Genomic DNA, 17,071 nt, shown 5'->3' with positions numbered 1-17,071 from the left:
TTTTCATGGTTTTGATGGGTCACTGTAGAATTTCTTAAGTTTCTCTCTTTCTCTTATATTTAATATAACCACACTACGGACAGACAAGCGACTGTTTTCATGCCTTGTCATTAACAACAACGACGGTAAAACCATTGAGTGGCTCCGCCGTCCGCTTGCTTATTTTCCACATAAAGCTGTAGATCCTGTTGAGATTTTTCAAAATAAACCGAATCACGCGAAATACTATGCAGTGTTTACAGAGAAGCTAAAAAGAGCCGTCAGGTGCTAAAAAATAAACCTTAGAACAGGCTTTTCCCCACAGCACGCTGTGTAATAAATACAAAGAAAACTGCGGCTGTTTCAACTTATGTAACACTCGACTCCAGGTACACGAGCCCAGCTCAAAACACTTCACACAGTCGAGTTGCCTGAGATTCACAGAATTTACACAAAATGTAAAATTTTGTAATAGATATCGTTGTCGAGACGGTAAATGTCTTATAGCGGGATATGAGAATTTGGTCATATCGCACAGCCCGACTTTTGAGCACATAGTGTGTGTTTGCATTACTGCAGTTCATTTAAACCTCCAACAGTCAATTCACTAAAATTTCACAAAGAAAGATATTCCCAAATACGGCAAATACAGAATCTTGTGCACTAAACCCACCTTTTCCTCTGCATTTCCTCTGATTGAAATTTGGTGTGTGGTGAGAAAATATTTTAAATGATAAGAGCATTTGTATCAATATAGCTCCATATATGGACATGTTTTTGCCCTAAATAGACCCTAGTAGGCTGCGTCCTTCAAACTGTTGTTTTTAAATATCTACAAGTAAATACTCTTTTTGAAGATTTAAACCTAGTTCACCTCAACAAACCTCTGAGAAATAATGACAAGGAAATAAACAAACAATAGACAACTTCACAAAGGAACAACATCAGACTTTTAGTATCCGTTTAGATTCTGTTCCTCAGCTGAATTCACCAGATAACGATTGAGAAATTGAAACCTCAAGGCTGGAACTCATGTTCAGGCAGTAAATACACATCACACAAGCATACATCATTTATCAGAAGTTACAAATATATGGAGGCTAAACAAATAGTGTCTCACTGTGCTTGGCAGTGTCAGATTAAAACATTTTGATGGTTTGAAATTCTGTTCTGGTGAAGAATGATCGGCCTTACGTTGCTCACCTTGGGGGCCCAGTTCATCTCGCTCTGTTTGCTCGGCCTCTCCTCTTCTCCTTCGCTCTTCACTGATGGTTTGCCTGGTATATCAGCCCCCCGGCTCTGGCTACTGGCAGCAGCTGCGGCAGAGTTGAAGGGGTCATGGGTTTCTTTCTGCCGGATGCGACCCCCCTTTGCTCTGTAGTCCGCCAACATCTCGGCCAAATTCTGACTATTGCTCAGCTGCTCTACAATGCGGGTGCTGGTCAGACTGTGGCAAGGCAGGAACTCAATGGGCCTCGGTTGCACAACGCCGTTGGTCTGTCCTCCAACCAGTGAGGAGGGGGCTGAGTCTTTAAGGAGCTGCCGTTTTCTGCGCACGTCCAGTTCCTTCAGGTCCTTGTTGAGGAGAGGAGAAAGGTAGACCTACAAGGCGTGGAAAAACTCAAATTAGTGGTCTGTGAATCAGGGAAAAATTCGGAAACAGCGCCAAAGTGCAGGCAGGAAACTAAGTAAACTAAGGTACCTGCTCAGGAAAGTAGTCCCTGCTGGGGCAGTGCATGCCAGCTGGTGTGAGAAGGAATGGTTCTTTAAATGTGATGAAGGGGGAAATGCACAGGATGACGTCCTTGAGCTCCTGCTTGAACACTGCAGAGATGGACTTCAGGCGGTCGTCAGATGAAGCCACCTGCTCTGCGAAAAACATCCCCGTGTCATCCTGCAGGGGGTCTCTGAACAACTTAGGAGTTGGTGTCTCTGATCCATCACCATCCTCTAAACCTAACGACTCCTGCTTCAGCAGCGTTGCCTCTCCCCCCATATCCCCATCAGATGCTGCGATCAGCGTGTCGGAGCCTGTCATCTCTTGGTCTTCTTCCATGAGGAATGGAGGGGACACAGAAAAGGGCGGTGCAGGAGGGTTGGAAAATGGAGAGGAGGTCCTCGTCTCTGCAGGAGCCTCATCCTTTCGGACAGATGGGGTAGGTGATTTTGGGTTCAATTTGTCTTGGAGAGCTTCTAGGTCTCCATTTTTAGATGAAGAGTCTAAGAGAAGCCCTTCATCCTCAGTCTGTGCTGCAGATGCAGAATCTTCACTTCCTGCAGTTTTCCCTGGGCTCTCTTCATTGTTCTCGCTCCCTGGACTCTCTCCATCTTCCTCTTCCTCTGAAGCAGCGGCGCCTTCCAGCAGACAGGGGAACGAAGTGCTTTGTGCCAAGCTGGGCGGCATGGCGAACTCATCCATGAGGAACGAGATCTCCAGCTGGGAGTGGTAGGCCACGCATACCATCAGCATGATGATCTCCTTCACCCTGGCCAGCTCGTACTCTGAAGCACCACGCAGTTTTATGGAGCATCCAAGATGAGGAGGGCAGCCCTCAAAGAACATCAATGTCTTCACCTCACCTGGAAGGACAAAGAGAGAGAATGACAGCAATGACCTATCATTGCAGCAGGGTCCACTGAGAGGAGTGTGTGCTTCTTACTGTTTGCCAGTATAAAGGGCTGCATGTAGAACTTGTGGCAGGTCCCCAGACGAGGTTTGGTGAGGAGCTGGTCCATGGACATTACCAGGTCTCCCTGAGTCATATGACTCACTCTGTCCAAAACTTGCTAAAAAGGAGGGGAAAAAAATGAACACTTGAGCAAAGACATCTCCTCAAAGACATTTCTAGCAGGTCCATTAGATGATGATGATGTTCCAGACCAAGCTTTGTTTCTTTAAAATGTATGAATCAGAGTAAAAGAGCATACACACAAGAAAAGTCAAGAAGCAATGAGGTGACCACGTACATTATACACTAGCAATTGTTTCATCTCACAGCACAGACTTTTTACTAAAGATGGAGAAAAATGAGTCTCAAAAGTTAAGAAAAAGACAGTAGAGGGTAATTTCTCTGGTTGCGAAGAGAAATCTGGTTATACCGACGTCTATGAGAAAATGACCCTTCGGCTCCTTTGATCCATGACCTCGGTAAACACTTTCCGCTTAGAGTACAGGAAGACGGGATACATGGCATTCTTTGGGGCTGTCCCACCTTGTGATCGACAAGTTATGTGTTACACTGCCAACGTTTACATGGTCACAGGCATCTCCCTCTCAGATCCAGTGTCGCCAAGTGCTGGATCACAGAGGTCATGTGATTAATGGGGTTTTGCGTCATCGTAGGGTCTTTACCTTACAATATAAAGCAGCTCAAGGCGACTGTTGTTGTGATTTGGTCAGTCGTCATGACTACATCCATTTTTTACATGCAGATTACATCTCAAAGTTGACAAATTTAACTTAATGCCCACCTAAGTGCATCACAGTGATTTATTTATTTCAGACCTGCATGTCCAGCACCTTTCCACAACATTTATCAAGGCAGGATGTGATGCCTCTACCAATCTGCTGTGATTTTGGCTGCACTCAAAACCCAAAACTGTGATAAAAATGAGCAGGTGACAGAAATTTTATAATCTTACCAACTGAAAGAATTTTATTTCTCGGTGTATTAAATGTGCATACAACATGTTATATGAATACTTTTTTCTCAGTTCACCATTAATGCCACTGTGACAGTGGCATTAATGGTGAAACTGTTGTTGGTAAAGGTAAAACTAGAGAAAGTAAACTATATATTTCGAGTGGAACACTGACGTTAAACTGACCGGTTTGACGTTGATGACCAGTGTGATGCCATGCTCTAACAGCATGTCTTGAGCAATACGAGAAACCGTCTTCTCCACCAACACCAGGTTTGGACGGACATCCACGATGCGCTGCACATAGTTCTTCAAAAACTCTCGCTCCTGAGGTAGAGACAAAGAAAGCTTCTTTCAGAAAAGCACAGAAAAGGCTCGTTTCCTCTGCTGTTTCACTGCTGGAGTGACTCACTTGTAGGACGATGGGGTCAATGGAGGTAAACTTGGTCTCCTCTCTGTACAGGTACTCTATGGAACACTTGAGCATCAGGATCCTGGGGTTCTTGATGTAGGGGTTCATCTGGTTGCAGGTCAGACGGATTAGTTTACTATCAGCTATTCTTCACATATTTCATTCAACAACTGGTACATTCCTTTACTGTATTTCTTGATATAACTGCAGATTCATATGATCACAATAGTTGACCCTACCTTCTTGTGGGCGATGTTTTTTGTGCACACAAAGCCATTTACGACCATTGAGTCAAACTTCTTGCCTCCAGGAATCTGAACCACAAATAAAGATTCAGTTATAACTGTATGTAACTCAGCTACTCATAGAGCTGACTATACTGTTTATTTAGTTAATTAGACAAAATATGAATACAGTGGTTGCGGCTAAAGTTTGGCTTCAACCTTCTTGATGTGGACCAGCTGCCGGATGTCCATGTCGTCATCGCAGTTGCGAACGTCGGGCCGCACCGTCTGCACGACCTGCCGGACCACGGGTACGATGATATCCCGCCAGGACAGAGATAGCGACTCACTATAGAGCAGCTGCTGCAGCAGCGCCATCATGTGGCTGTGGTTGGCTGAACTAAACAGACAGGCAGGTGGTTAGAAACCTTCTACCATGTAGAAATGCCAGCAGCTTACCTTCTAAGTTACTGTCATCTTCAAACCATTTTTTGGAGCTTTTTACCTTATTTTTACCGAATTCTTCTCTGGAATCCATCACCCACCTGAAAGTCTGACTTATTGCCGACTACTGTGATCCCCGAACAGTTGGAACACTTCCCCCTCCTTAAACATGGGAACCACCACCCCAGTCTCTGCCAATCCAGAGGTACCGCCCCTGATGTCCACACAACATTGTAGAGGCATATAAACCAAGACAGCCCTACTATATCCAGAGCCTTCAGGAACTCAGGGCGAACCTCATCCACGCCAGGGGCCCTGCCATAAAAGGAGTTGTTTAACTGCCTCAGTGACCTCGTCCCCAGAGATAGACGAGTTCTCCTCATTGTCCCCAGACTATGGAAGACGTGCCAGTGGAGGTCCTCGAAGCTTTCCTTCCACCGCCCAACAATGTTCTCAGTCTAAGTCAGCAGCAGTTCTCCTCGTGAGTCACCTAACGGTTTGCCAGAATCTCATCAAGGCAGTCCGAAAGTCTTTTTCCATGGCCTCCCCGAACTCCTCCCACGCCCGAGTTTTGGATTCAGTCACTGCCTGAGCTGCGTTCTGTTTGGCTGTCTACAGTCCCGCAGGCTAACTAAGCCCGATAGGACTCCTTCTTCAGCTTGGTGGCTCCCTTCACCTCTGGTGTCCACCATTTAGTTCGGGGAATACCACCACGACAGGCACCAACCACCTTACGACCCAAGCTCCGTGCAGGGGCTTCGACGATGGAGGTGCAGAACATGGCCTATTGGGGCTCAATGTCCCCAGTCTCCCTCGGAAAGCTGTTGAAGCTCTGCCGAAAGTGCGTATCGAAGATCTCTCGGACCGGGGCCTCTGCCAGGCATTCCCAGCGCACTCTCACTATACGTTTAGCATCCACCTGATCCAACTCACCACCAGGTGGCGATCAGTTGACAGCTCAGCCCCTCTCTTTATCAGCACATATGGCCGCAGGTCTGGTCATCGACAAAATCGATCATCGACCTGCAGCCTAGGGTGTCCTGGTGCCATGTCCACTTATGGACACCCTTAGGTTCGAACATGGTGTCCTAAATTACATCTGATTTAATTTGATACGCTTGTGTTTTTGTTTATATTTATTTATCTATTTGTACCTCTTCTTGTGAGTTAATGTTATATGTCTATATCTATTACATGCCAATATCAAATGACTATTCTATAGCAAGTAAATAGTGAATGCAAACTGGTAGTTTGTGGTTTGCAGCCCTAGTTTTGACACTATTGCTCTATAATCACAGTGGTGCCATATCCACTCACAGCAGCCTCTCCATGGCCTTCTTCTCCCCGTTTTCCTCTCTGAGCTGATCCAAAGAGCTGTGGTGCCAACCCAGTGGGGTGAACATCATCTCTTTAGCCTTTTCCTCCACACGACGGTTGAACAGAGACTCTGTGGCAAGAATAATAAGTTTGCCTGGTCAGATATGCCAGTGAGTTACTAATTAAATCAGTGAGGATCTGCAGAGTTCGTACCTTTGATGAATGCATCAGTTATGACAATGTTCTGCACTCCATCCTCGGACAAAAGAAATTCTGTTTAAAAAAACAAAAAGAAAGTGTTATTTTTAAACACTCCCAAACAACTATTAGATTTTCACTCAGGCATTTCCTTTTGTTAAAAAATCTAAAAAACAGGAAATGAAATCCATCAGCACAAAAAACTGAGACAGCACGTGGAATTACCTGCATGTTATCTGCACTTCTGTGGAAGAAAATAGGCCCTGCTTCTACCACAGACCCAGCATAAATACTTTGCTTCACAAAACAATTTCATTGCAGAGACTGTCGCAGGGCTAACACAAAGAGACAGACAACCATTCACACTCATATTCACACCTATGGCCAATTTACAAACTCCTAATGACAGACGATGTCACTGTGGCCAAGGATCCTCACGTACAGGTCATATCGCAGCAGGGAATATTTACCTTTCTGCTCAGCAGCAGGAGGCACGTGTGGATATTTGGACTGCTTCTTAACATGAAAGTTGACATTGTTTTGCTCCATGTTAAGGTTTATAGAGGCGGCGGAGTCACTATCCACCACAGAATGGGAACTGCTAACTGACGTCCTCTTGCTGGGGCTGGCAGAGTCTAGATGCATGCATACACACACACACACACACAGATTGGAATGCAGAGAAACGATATGAAGGTAAATACGGTGTAAAATGTGAGAGCTTGTAGATGACATGTGTCAATTAAAAAATTAGTAGAAATACAAAAATCTCCCACAGTTTGCAACATATTTACATTCATTAAAACCAAACCCCATGCAAAGAGGCTTCAGTTGCAAAGATAAAACACTGAATAAAGTGTCACACAGATACGTACTGGGCATGGCGTACTCAGTCTCATCTGCAAGCTGCTCTGTGTCGCTGTCATCAAACTTGATGTCTTTAAACCAAGATGGCTCTGAATGTCCCTCCAGTGAGTTGACACTATCGCTGTCTGGAGATGGGGTTTCTGAGAACTCTGTGCTCTAAAGATCAAACAGCGTGACGTCAAAGTCTGCACATTAACCTTCACTGAAATAATCAGTGGTATGACCCCCTTGAGCAATCAAGCCCACCCCATTGAATCAATATCACTGCTGCAATGAGTCAATGCGGATTACAGCAAATGTAAAACAACTTAGACGGTATCCTAAAATATTTCTGTAATTCGGCTTTCCCTCACTATCTGCAGGCTTTGCGTATCAGCAGGAAGCAGCTCTCACCTGAAGAGGTCGGTAGAGTGCATACTCGTCCCTGAACAGCTGGTCGTGGTGTGTGACGCAGTCGATCCAGCGACCGTCTACTAATGCCTGGCCTATTGCAATAGCCTGTGCCCTGCAACATGGAAAAACCGGAGTAAAACATGAGAGAGAGCAGCTTTTAACATGTTAATATATTTTTATCAAAATGAGCAGGGGAAGTCAGTCAACCGTTCATGCATGTACACATAAAAAGTAATTTACCAAACTATTAGAAACTTTTAGAAGAATTCCTAATCATGTGCATGCAGATGCAGATGCCAAAGACCTGTCCAACGATGTTTATGAAACACACACCTTTAACGCACTAGAAGAAAATAAGCATTGTTGTTTCTCCAGGGCAGGGGTGTCCAACTCCAGGCCTCGAGGGCCGGTGTCCTGCAGGTTTTAGATGTGTCCTTGATCCAACACAGCTGATTTAGATGGCTAAATGACCTCCTCAACATGTCTTGAAGTTCTCCAGAGGCCTGGTAATGAACTAATCATTTGATTAAGGTGTGTCTACCCAGGGTGAGATCTAAAACCTGCAGGACACTGGCCCTCGAGGCCTCGAGTTCCTCAGCCCTGCTCCAATGCAATCGTACCTGGTGGAGATGGTTCCATTTCTCAGCAGCCAGTTGACAAGCTCCTTTCCCACAATGCAGTTTGGGTAAGTCCTGAGCCAGTATCTGTGGTCCTGAAACTCCATTCCTGTGCTATTGTGGCAGATTTTCTTCCACAGATCCTTCAGCTGAGATGAATCCTACAAGACATGTTGTACTGGTTGGCATCACTCAGATGGTGTTACAACAACGAGGAACCGTGAACCATGAAATCAGAAGAAGAGAAAGGAAAAATCAGCTACCAGCAGGATCTTTCGCTCCTCCTCACTGTGGTCCAGCTTGGTGCCGCTCTTGGTCCCCGACATGGATCGACTGGTTGGCGGGCTGACTGAGCTGTCGTAGGAAGGCACCATAGAGGATACAGAGCGATCCAGCGTCATGGTGGTCACACTGGCAGATCTGAGAGAAACGGGAACCACTCACATTCATGGCTTCTAGCTATTTAAACTGTACAGATGTTTTTACCCAAGGTTGTTCTGGACTGAGACACAAATAAGCTGAAAAACTGAGCTCAATAATCTTTTTTTATAAACTTCTACTGCTAAGAACAGAAGATACAATTAACTGTGTTGCCTCTGGAAAATTACTTCTCTGGTCATGATCTCAATATTTCATGTTGCAGTGAGTGGAAACACTCTCAGACAAACTGGTGACAGTTATCAAAAATAATTCCTGTCTTATTTAGAAACACTGACTCCCTGAAATCACTCTGAGTCAGTCTGCACCGACGAGCCCAACTTCAGTCGCAACAAACGACTCAGTTCAACTGCTTGCATTCTCGTAATACTCGTATAGGTTGCTGAGCATGTGTGTTTTTGCAGTTCAGCTGCTGTCCTGCAGCAACGTCACTATTGGTGGAGAAAATTTGATTTCAAATCTCGGAGGTTCTGGCAGGACTCGTGTGGATTTATGTTTAGTGTGAATTTATGTGCATGTACGTGGCAACAGATTTGCAATAGACAGAAATACTACTATGCTTTTCACCAGTGTATTACAATTGTTACCACAAACAGATGCGTGGAATTACCAAATTAACTCAATTCAATCTCAAACTGACAGCAGTCTGACTCAGACTTATTGATATTTTATTGTCCTCTTGATGCACCAAAGTTTCTTTGAAGACAGCAACTGTCTCAGAGTGGTCGCAGCCCTGACCCTTGGCTTCAAAGCAACCATTTAAAATGCAACAAGATCACAAGCTCTTCGCACTCAGTCACAGCAATTCTGTTTGTGCCACAGTCTACAATAACCGTTTCCCCCAGTGTGACTGCAGCTTTGGAAAATCCAGTCCTAGAACTCAATTTCCATTAGATGACCTTACTAAATGAAGACTGAACGATAATAACAAAAATAACAGTAACAAATGGAGACAGAGAAATGTAGGAATGAAGTAGGAAACAGAATTATTCGATGTGGCAATGATCTGGATAGCTTGTTGTTTTTGGATAAAGATTGAGGTGATCTAAAAAAAAAAAAAAAAAAAACTTCAGACCCTGCTGGCATGAAGAAAACACGGAGAAAACCAAAATTCTTCTTTACCTGTGCAGAACGAGGCTGGAACACACTGTGCATAATGTAATTTGTACAAGCAAACAAAAAGCAGCGACTGACCTCTTCCTCACAGGTGATTTTCCTACGTCTTCCTGCAGTGTGGTCAGCCTTGAAGTGAGGCCGCTGTTCTGAGGCTCCTGGTGAATCATACTAACAACACACAAACTTGGATTTAGACTCTTCCTGCAGTCCTTGCATTTCCTTTCTGTTCTCCGCCCACATTTATGATCAGTAGATTTCAGAATGCAGAAGACTATTTTCTTTACAGAGCTAGAAAGCATTAGCCTCTGCTAACTGACCGCTAAAGCTGAGACACATGTGGAAAAAAAGAAGAAACGAAAAGAAAAAGAATGAAACAAACAGCAAGACTCACGTCTTTCTCATCCCAATAGGAGTTTTTCTATGCCAGAAGAGAGAGAGAGAGGAAACAGATTTTCTTTGAAGGAAGTTGACAGAGAAAAAGCAGGGGAGCACACAGGCTTAAAACTGCAACCAAACAAGCACAAGTTGTAAAATGCACATATGCTTGGAGAAAGTTTGAAACAGATAAGTCTTTGAAGACTCATTTAACAATTTGTCTGGTCTGTTCTGTGCACGCTAAAGATATCTTTTAAAAAAAAAAAAAAAAGATCGTCAACCATTTTTCAAAAGGAAAGTTGAGATTAGTTATGCTTTAAGCAGATTCTTAAATAATTAGAATCACATGTTAAAGGCATGTGCAATATGATTCAGCTTGATGGGTCTTAACCAAGCACATAGTACAGAATCTACAAACTTCACATTGAAGCAGAAAATCCAGCAAGGAAAAGATGAGCAGACATCAAACAGCATGATTCCACTAAGAGACGGACCCTTCATGACAGGCTTTAGTGAACAGGAAGAAGTATGACGGCTGGAGGTGCAGCGTGGAGGCAGGAGGAACTGGGCTACAGTCAAACAGTGTCCGATTGCCATTGTAGGGTCTTTACTTGACAATATAAAGTGTCTTGAGGCGACTGTTGTTGTGATTTGGTGCTATATAAATAAAACTGAATTGGATTGAAGCATCTCCTCTGACAGGGCCTTGTCGGTGAGCTGGGGGAGCTGCGCCCTCAATAGATACATCTGTTGCTGCAGGTGGTTAAGCATCATCTCTCTCAGCCACACTGCTCTCTTCTAACCAGGGTTGGGTCATTATGTCCATACTGACCACTATTATTCCCCTGAATCTCCTGCTTTGACAGCAGGTTTCTTCTAATGAGCTACCAGGTACTTCATAGTCATTACAGACTTGTTCTCATTCATAGTTACTACCTGTGCCAGCCAAGTCTCTGAGTTGGCTGGCATAGTAGCATTCCAACACTTCCATGTTCCCATGTCTATGTAAAGCCTTGTTCCAGTAGCCCTCATCAGAGCAGCATTAAAAACAGGTGTCACATGACTGCCCAGTCTGATTCTCTGAGCAGTGCGTGTCTCTTCTTTTATGTCCCTGTGAGTACTCAAACTTTACAACATGAAGTATTTTTATAAGAGTGGTCAGGAAAAGACAGGAGGACACTTTTTTGACTCTTTGACTGTAACCATCAGTTCAGAGCTGATAGTGAAGGAATCATGCAGAAAGCCTGTATTCTACCTGCGTTTGTTCAAACTCAACTGGAAATCATTCAAACATAAGTGCCAGAAATCAGGTTTTACATACAGTATATTACAAGCTCAATTCCATCTGGGTATGTAAATTAAAATTTCTCAGATATAACTTGCCACCAAGTGTGCATTTGTGTCACCTCTGCCAGGTCAGGTCCTCCTCAAGGAAGATGTTCCTGCTGGACTTGCGCCCACCCAATGGCGTCCGTGGTTCACTGGGCTCCAGCACACACACAGAGGAGGGAGAGTCAGACAAGGCGCTCAGATCCTCGCCGATGGAGCCCGAGTCAGCTGAGTGAGCGTAGTTTAATGCTAATTTACGGCAGTATGTACACGCCCGCAGGTCTCCTGGCAACACAGAGAGGCCGACCAAGACAGGAAGAGGCGTAAAGAAGGAAAGAGTGACAGATAATAGAAATGGGAGGAATTATTCTCACAAAAGTGTCACGAGTGCTTAGATAGAGGAACGTTTCCACCAAGGTTAACATTAATGTAGGATGATGTAAAATGACAATGCAAGATATTCTGGTGGATTACAAACAGTTTTCTGATACATTCGTAACCAAGTAATATCTGGACCCTACCTGTGTAGCCCATGAACTTTCCGGGAATTTCCTGGTTGCAGCAGCGGCTGCAGAAGATCTGCCCACACAGCCTGCAGTGATGTCTGCGGCGAAAGGTGGTAAACTTCTCGTTGCAGTCATAGCACTCCTTACACTGGCTATCTGGCATCCAGTACTGCTTCAGATCGCTGTCCTGAAGGGGGACAACATCACAGCATGCTGCTTTCATCCACAGAGACGTATGGGTGATATGACCTTAAGATGACATCACGATAGTCCAAGGAAATTTGCAAGAACCACATTTTTGATAATATAGGGAAAAATTGAGTTCCTAATTCACTTCCTAATTCTCTTAAAAAAAAAAAAAAAAAAAAAAAAAAAAAAAAAGTCCCAGCAGCATTCTCATTCAATAAAAGAACTAGATGTTACAATCCCAGATAGTACATTGCTTCAAAGGAGAAAGTCTTGAGGGATAGCAGCCCAGAAGCTTTACCACCTTTGTATTTAAGTAAAAATGCAGCAGCATTATGCAGCAGTAAAAGTACAAAATTACTACTGAACACTGTAGTTCAATAATAACTAAAATAAGCTAACCCTGTCTTCAGGAGTTGTGCAAGATTGTGACATAATGTCATATCTTGGGCCCTGCTTTCCCACCATGTAACTGCAGTCATTTCCATCCAGTGTTTGGTCATACTACCAAGTGCTTCAGTGACATCATTTGTAGTAGTGTGCTCTGTTTTATGTACACCAGGGTTATCTTATTGTTGTGCACAATGGGGAAGATAAATGCATGGCATCGCTACAACAAAAACTTTGCAATATGCTGTTTTTGCATCGGGTAAAGATGCTTACTGTATTATCGAGGATGATATGGCACAGCCCTAGAGAGGTATTGCATGGCTTGGGCCATATTTATGACATTGTTGATTAAAAACAGACAAACTCAGTTCACTTTTAGCGCTCAAAACCTTTGAACTGGACTGAACATTCACACTTTTCCTAGAAAAGGCATATTATAATGAAATACCAAAGGTAAACAAATGTTTCCAAATATAGAGGAGTTTGTTTTACCTGGCTCTTTCCCTCCATGATCTCCTTCAGCCGCTTCAGTGCAGTGCGAAGTTGCACAGCAGTACGAGGGTCATGATTACTTAGAGATGCAACAGATTTCCCGCTTCCCTCTAAAAATCATCCATGCAAACAAATGAACAAACAGAACAAGTGAGCACAATAAATAAGTCTATAAATAAGTCCTGCCGCATTGTCAAATATTCCTCTTTTAAAAAAGAAAATACATATATATATATTTAATCTGAATAAATGCTACATTGGCTTCTCTTAGGTAATGTAATTACACAGCTAAATGAGAAACATTTGACAATGAACAACTACCTTTAAAGTTGCAAATGTGACATGACACAATCCAAGTTAATAAAAAAATAAAAAAACAAAAAATAAATAACTTGGCAAAAAAGCATGATGACTAGAAATGTTAGCTTAAAAATCAATCATAACAAATTACATTCCAATTATTAGTACCTGAGAGGCAAACCAAACACTAAAAGGAAGCGCTTTGTTTTAAAAGGCAAATCTCACACACACACACACACACACACACACAGGCTATTTTTTCAGACTGAGCAGCTACAGTCCAGACAAAATAGCTTTAGTAAAACCACACAGTGCAGAAGAGCCCTCACCTGGCCAATCCACTGCAATCAGAAAAGACACGAGAATGGATGTTACAGCGCTCATGTGCATCATTTTTTTGTTTTCTCTTTCCAACATAACAATGGCTGTGTCCCAAATCACTCACTTCCATTAGATATTTTGTATTGCCGTCTGATCGTACAGTAAGTGTAAATACGGTGCTCTGAAAGCTCTTCTGAGCAGGTCACTATCCAGGGATTGTATACCATCACGCACTGTGAGGAAGAAGGAACTTGTTGATGCTGATTTGTCACAACTTCACTGCATGACAGTGACATGATTCAAAGTGACTCGACAAGTTTCCAAAAGTGTTTGTGTCATTTTGCCAATGAGTTCATATCTCGTCTGCTACACAGAACCCCTGACACAAGCAGCAGGGAATGATTTCAAACACAACCAGTTACACAAACACCAAAAAGTTGATTCTGTTCTTCTGGATGTAACGTTTTCAGTGGGAGAAACGTTTGGTCACTCATCCAAGTGACTTCTTCAGTCCTTGGATGAAGAAGTCACTTCGTCTGAAAACACTACGTCCAGATGAACAGAATCAACTTTTTGGCACTTACTTACCTGGATGATTGAGCATGCATCAAGACAGTTACACAAACGCTCACAGAATTGTTTCTGTGATCAACTCACATTCAAATCTGCAGGTTTTCGTTCAAAAAAAGAAACACAGAAGCTGGTGCTTCATTAACAAAGACATTTCTAGTCAGACACCTGTTTCTCTACTGAGTTAACACTAATAAAGGTTTACACAGAACATGTTTTTTGCCTCTGAAACTGTAATTAGGGGAGTTTGGTGGTGTCGTCAGGCAGAAGACATTTTAACTTAATCACAAAAAACAACAAGACAGACACTTTTTTCCTGCCATGAGCTTTATTTTTGCTCCACTTTCCTGACCACTTCTATGAATTCTTTATAAATTTCCTTTGTTTGAATCAGTGTTTTGTTGTCATTTAAGTGTCATTGTTGGCATGTACAAAACTAACAGTGTTTAAGGAGTGTGCAGTGTTTCTTCACAGATGACAGCCAAGCAGTCTTACCAGAACAGACCACACAATAATATTTACTCAGCATTTTAGTTGAGAAGACAAAAACCTTATCAGTTGTACTGATCATCACAACCACAACACGTGCAGACACTATAGCCCGTGACAGGCAAATGACTTGTTTGTATTCTTATGTTATAATATGCAATATGGTTGTTGCTTCTGTTGCTTTATTGGATGAGACGACTCTTATTATTCTTCCCCATCAAAAACTGGAACCAAATGCAGGATGCAGTTCAATTCAATATTGTGAAATGCATTTTATGATCTTGTGACAATAAAACATGTTTTATTGGTTTTGCACAAGATCAAAATGTTTAAGAGGTTTGCAGCACTGGAAATGATCCTGTTCTTCTCGTCTCACAGCTATCTGTTCATTTTCAACAGAGTGTGGAGCTGAATTTGAAAGCTTTCAAAGAGTTTGACTAATTTGTAAGCATAAAAAAACCAAACCTGTCTCGAATATCAGGAAGTGTCCAGTGTGTGACTTTTACCTGAGGCTGTTGAGGTGCGTCTGTAGTGGTCGGGATGTTGCTTTCGATGCGTCCTCGAGTGAGAGGGACTGGTGGACCAGCTTCTCCTCTCTGATTGAGGAGAAGGGGCTGGAATGTCTGGCTTCTCTGAGGCTGTTGAAGGAGGGCGTCCCTCATCTGAACACACAGAGAATGTGCTGAATAATTAAGTCCAGTAGTTTGCAGTTAAATCAAAGCCAATTGTAAAAAGTCATCAATTTCAAGATAAGAAATCTGACAGTAAAGGACTGTTGTTCAGTCTAAAGATCAGGATATTAGAAAATTAAATGCATTAAATGCAACCACAAAAAGGTTTCTCTCTAATGTGAGTGAATCCAACCTCTTTTACTACAGACTCATGTGACTCCAAAATCTGCATATTTTGTTGAGCAATAGAGGCGCCTTCACAGATGGGCCGGGTGCAATAAGGCACTCTATCGGATTCACTCTTTAACTGTGTGCTGATAACAAACAGAATGATGCAAAAAAACAACAACAACAACAACAACAAAAAACGGATTTCAACTGGTCAGATGACAGGGTAGTTTAATAGCTCCATTTTAACTAAACCATGCAAAAAGTTTTTAACTAAACTCTTTGCATGGTAAAATCTTAACATGAGACATTTGCATATGCAGTGCTGAAGTTCTTTTACTGACAGCGGCTTAGAGGAGTACCCCTGAGTCTGTGCTGTGATTTCTACAACAGTCACACAGATCACAGCCGTCACGGGACTTTCACTGTCCCTTATGTATAAAAACTCTTCTTTGTGTGGAAATTTCTGAATCTGTAATCAAATTATGTACCGGTTAACAAGAGTAGTGAACGCATCAGCTTTTCTGAAATGCAATATTACTGATGTGTTCAATATTACACAACTTCTCCAGTTTGTTGCCCTTGTTTTGTTATATATGTTGCTGGCAGCCAATTCAAAATGATCAAATATACGTTTGAAAACAGCGTTTTCATCTGAAAACGCTCCACGTCCACACTATCGTTTTCAGTTGTTTTCACAGAGTTGCGTGTCCACATTGAAACAGCCGAAAACGCTTACGTTCCAGTACTGCGCATGCGTGAGACGCAAGACGATTCGACTGCCGTTTATTTACTTTCCGGCTCTTTGAAACGTCGCGGCAAAATGTCGAGGAAAAGCACCGAGTTTTTTAAATGGACTACCGTAACAATGAGGTGGAGTTGTTGCTGTGAGTAACAAAAAAAAAAAAAAGTACAAAGTTGCAAAAGTGAGTGAGAATTAAAGAATTTGAAGAAAAGCTATCTGGAGCATGTACACACTCATATTGATCTTTAATAGGGCTGTCAAAACTCAGAGCAAACAAAACAACTGGTCACATGACTGCATCACATGACTAAAATTAGGGGACCAGACTTATTGGAGAATTTTAATTCATGACTTGTGCAGCTAACTGGGTCCTGGCTCCGGTTCAGATAAACATCTTCTATAAAATACTGTGTCGAGTCAAAAATACTGTAAGATGTAATTTCCACTACAGATTTATCACACTGTGTTTACAGTGGTAGGCAAAATATCTATATGTAATCTCTGTTAATCAGTGAGCGGTCTCACTTTTCTCTAACTTTCAAACATTAAAGAAATAAAAATCAATACAGAGTGTAGCTTTTGGACTAACTCAAGTGAAATTCTTGGGCTTCTATTTGATTATATTGTGCATTTCCTCACCTTTGTTGTTAAACCGAAACAGGTTGACAAAGGAGCTGTATGCAGAGCGGAGGGGAGGTTCATCCTGCTCTGGAGTCAGTGGCTTGAAGTGAGTCAGGTGGGAGGGGCTGGTGGGTGAGATGCCAGCTGGCTCCACGCTCCAGTCCGTTGAGGATGAGGACGAGGACTTGTCATCTGTAGCCATGTCACTGTTCCTCCTGCCATAGAGGGAAAAAGGTATGCACTGAAGAATGCACATGTAAG

General features: G+C 42.8%; 1 protein-coding gene across 8 annotated transcripts in view; it reads right to left on the bottom strand.

Annotated features, from left to right (window-relative positions):
* The window catches only part of pikfyve (phosphoinositide kinase, FYVE finger containing), a 32,989-nt gene that overhangs the window by 13,407 nt on the left and 2,511 nt on the right, over positions 1-17,071 (bottom strand). For 3 of the 8 annotated variants that reach the window (XM_086265828.1, XM_086265836.1, XM_086265833.1), the window contains exons 2-22: positions 16,829-17,025; positions 15,112-15,267; positions 12,926-13,035; positions 11,873-12,044; positions 11,429-11,636; positions 10,039-10,065; positions 9,726-9,815; positions 8,357-8,513; positions 8,097-8,254; positions 7,477-7,588; positions 7,092-7,239; positions 6,687-6,851; positions 6,232-6,291; positions 6,019-6,148; positions 4,477-4,657; positions 4,273-4,347; positions 4,034-4,141; positions 3,808-3,948; positions 2,640-2,766; positions 1,682-2,559; positions 1,174-1,581 (exon numbers count right to left, since the gene is read on the bottom strand). In XM_086265828.1, coding sequence (XP_086121954.1) covers positions 1,174-1,581; positions 1,682-2,559; positions 2,640-2,766; positions 3,808-3,948; positions 4,034-4,141; positions 4,273-4,347; positions 4,477-4,657; positions 6,019-6,148; positions 6,232-6,291; positions 6,687-6,851; positions 7,092-7,239; positions 7,477-7,588; positions 8,097-8,254; positions 8,357-8,513; positions 9,726-9,815; positions 10,039-10,065; positions 11,429-11,636; positions 11,873-12,044; positions 12,926-13,035; positions 15,112-15,267; positions 16,829-17,025 — 3,808 coding nt within the window. The remainder of the gene's footprint in view (positions 1-1,173; positions 1,582-1,681; positions 2,560-2,639; positions 2,767-3,807; positions 3,949-4,033; positions 4,142-4,272; positions 4,348-4,476; positions 4,658-6,018; positions 6,149-6,231; positions 6,292-6,686; positions 6,852-7,091; positions 7,240-7,476; positions 7,589-8,096; positions 8,255-8,356; positions 8,514-9,725; positions 9,816-10,038; positions 10,066-11,428; positions 11,637-11,872; positions 12,045-12,925; positions 13,036-15,111; positions 15,268-16,828; positions 17,026-17,071) is intronic. The other 5 variants (XM_086265829.1, XM_086265834.1, XM_086265835.1 and 2 more) reach the window with 4 other exon arrangements.

Source organism: Aulonocara sp. 'chitande type north' Nkhata Bay, linkage group LG16 (genome assembly GCF_057382095.1).
Source record: "Aulonocara sp. 'chitande type north' Nkhata Bay isolate Kocher_YH1m ecotype deep benthic linkage group LG16, A_spYH_male_GT1.1, whole genome shotgun sequence".
Lineage (NCBI taxonomy): Eukaryota > Metazoa > Chordata > Actinopteri > Cichliformes > Cichlidae > Aulonocara > Aulonocara sp. 'chitande type north' Nkhata Bay.
This window is presented reverse-complemented; position numbering and strand designations above follow the sequence as displayed.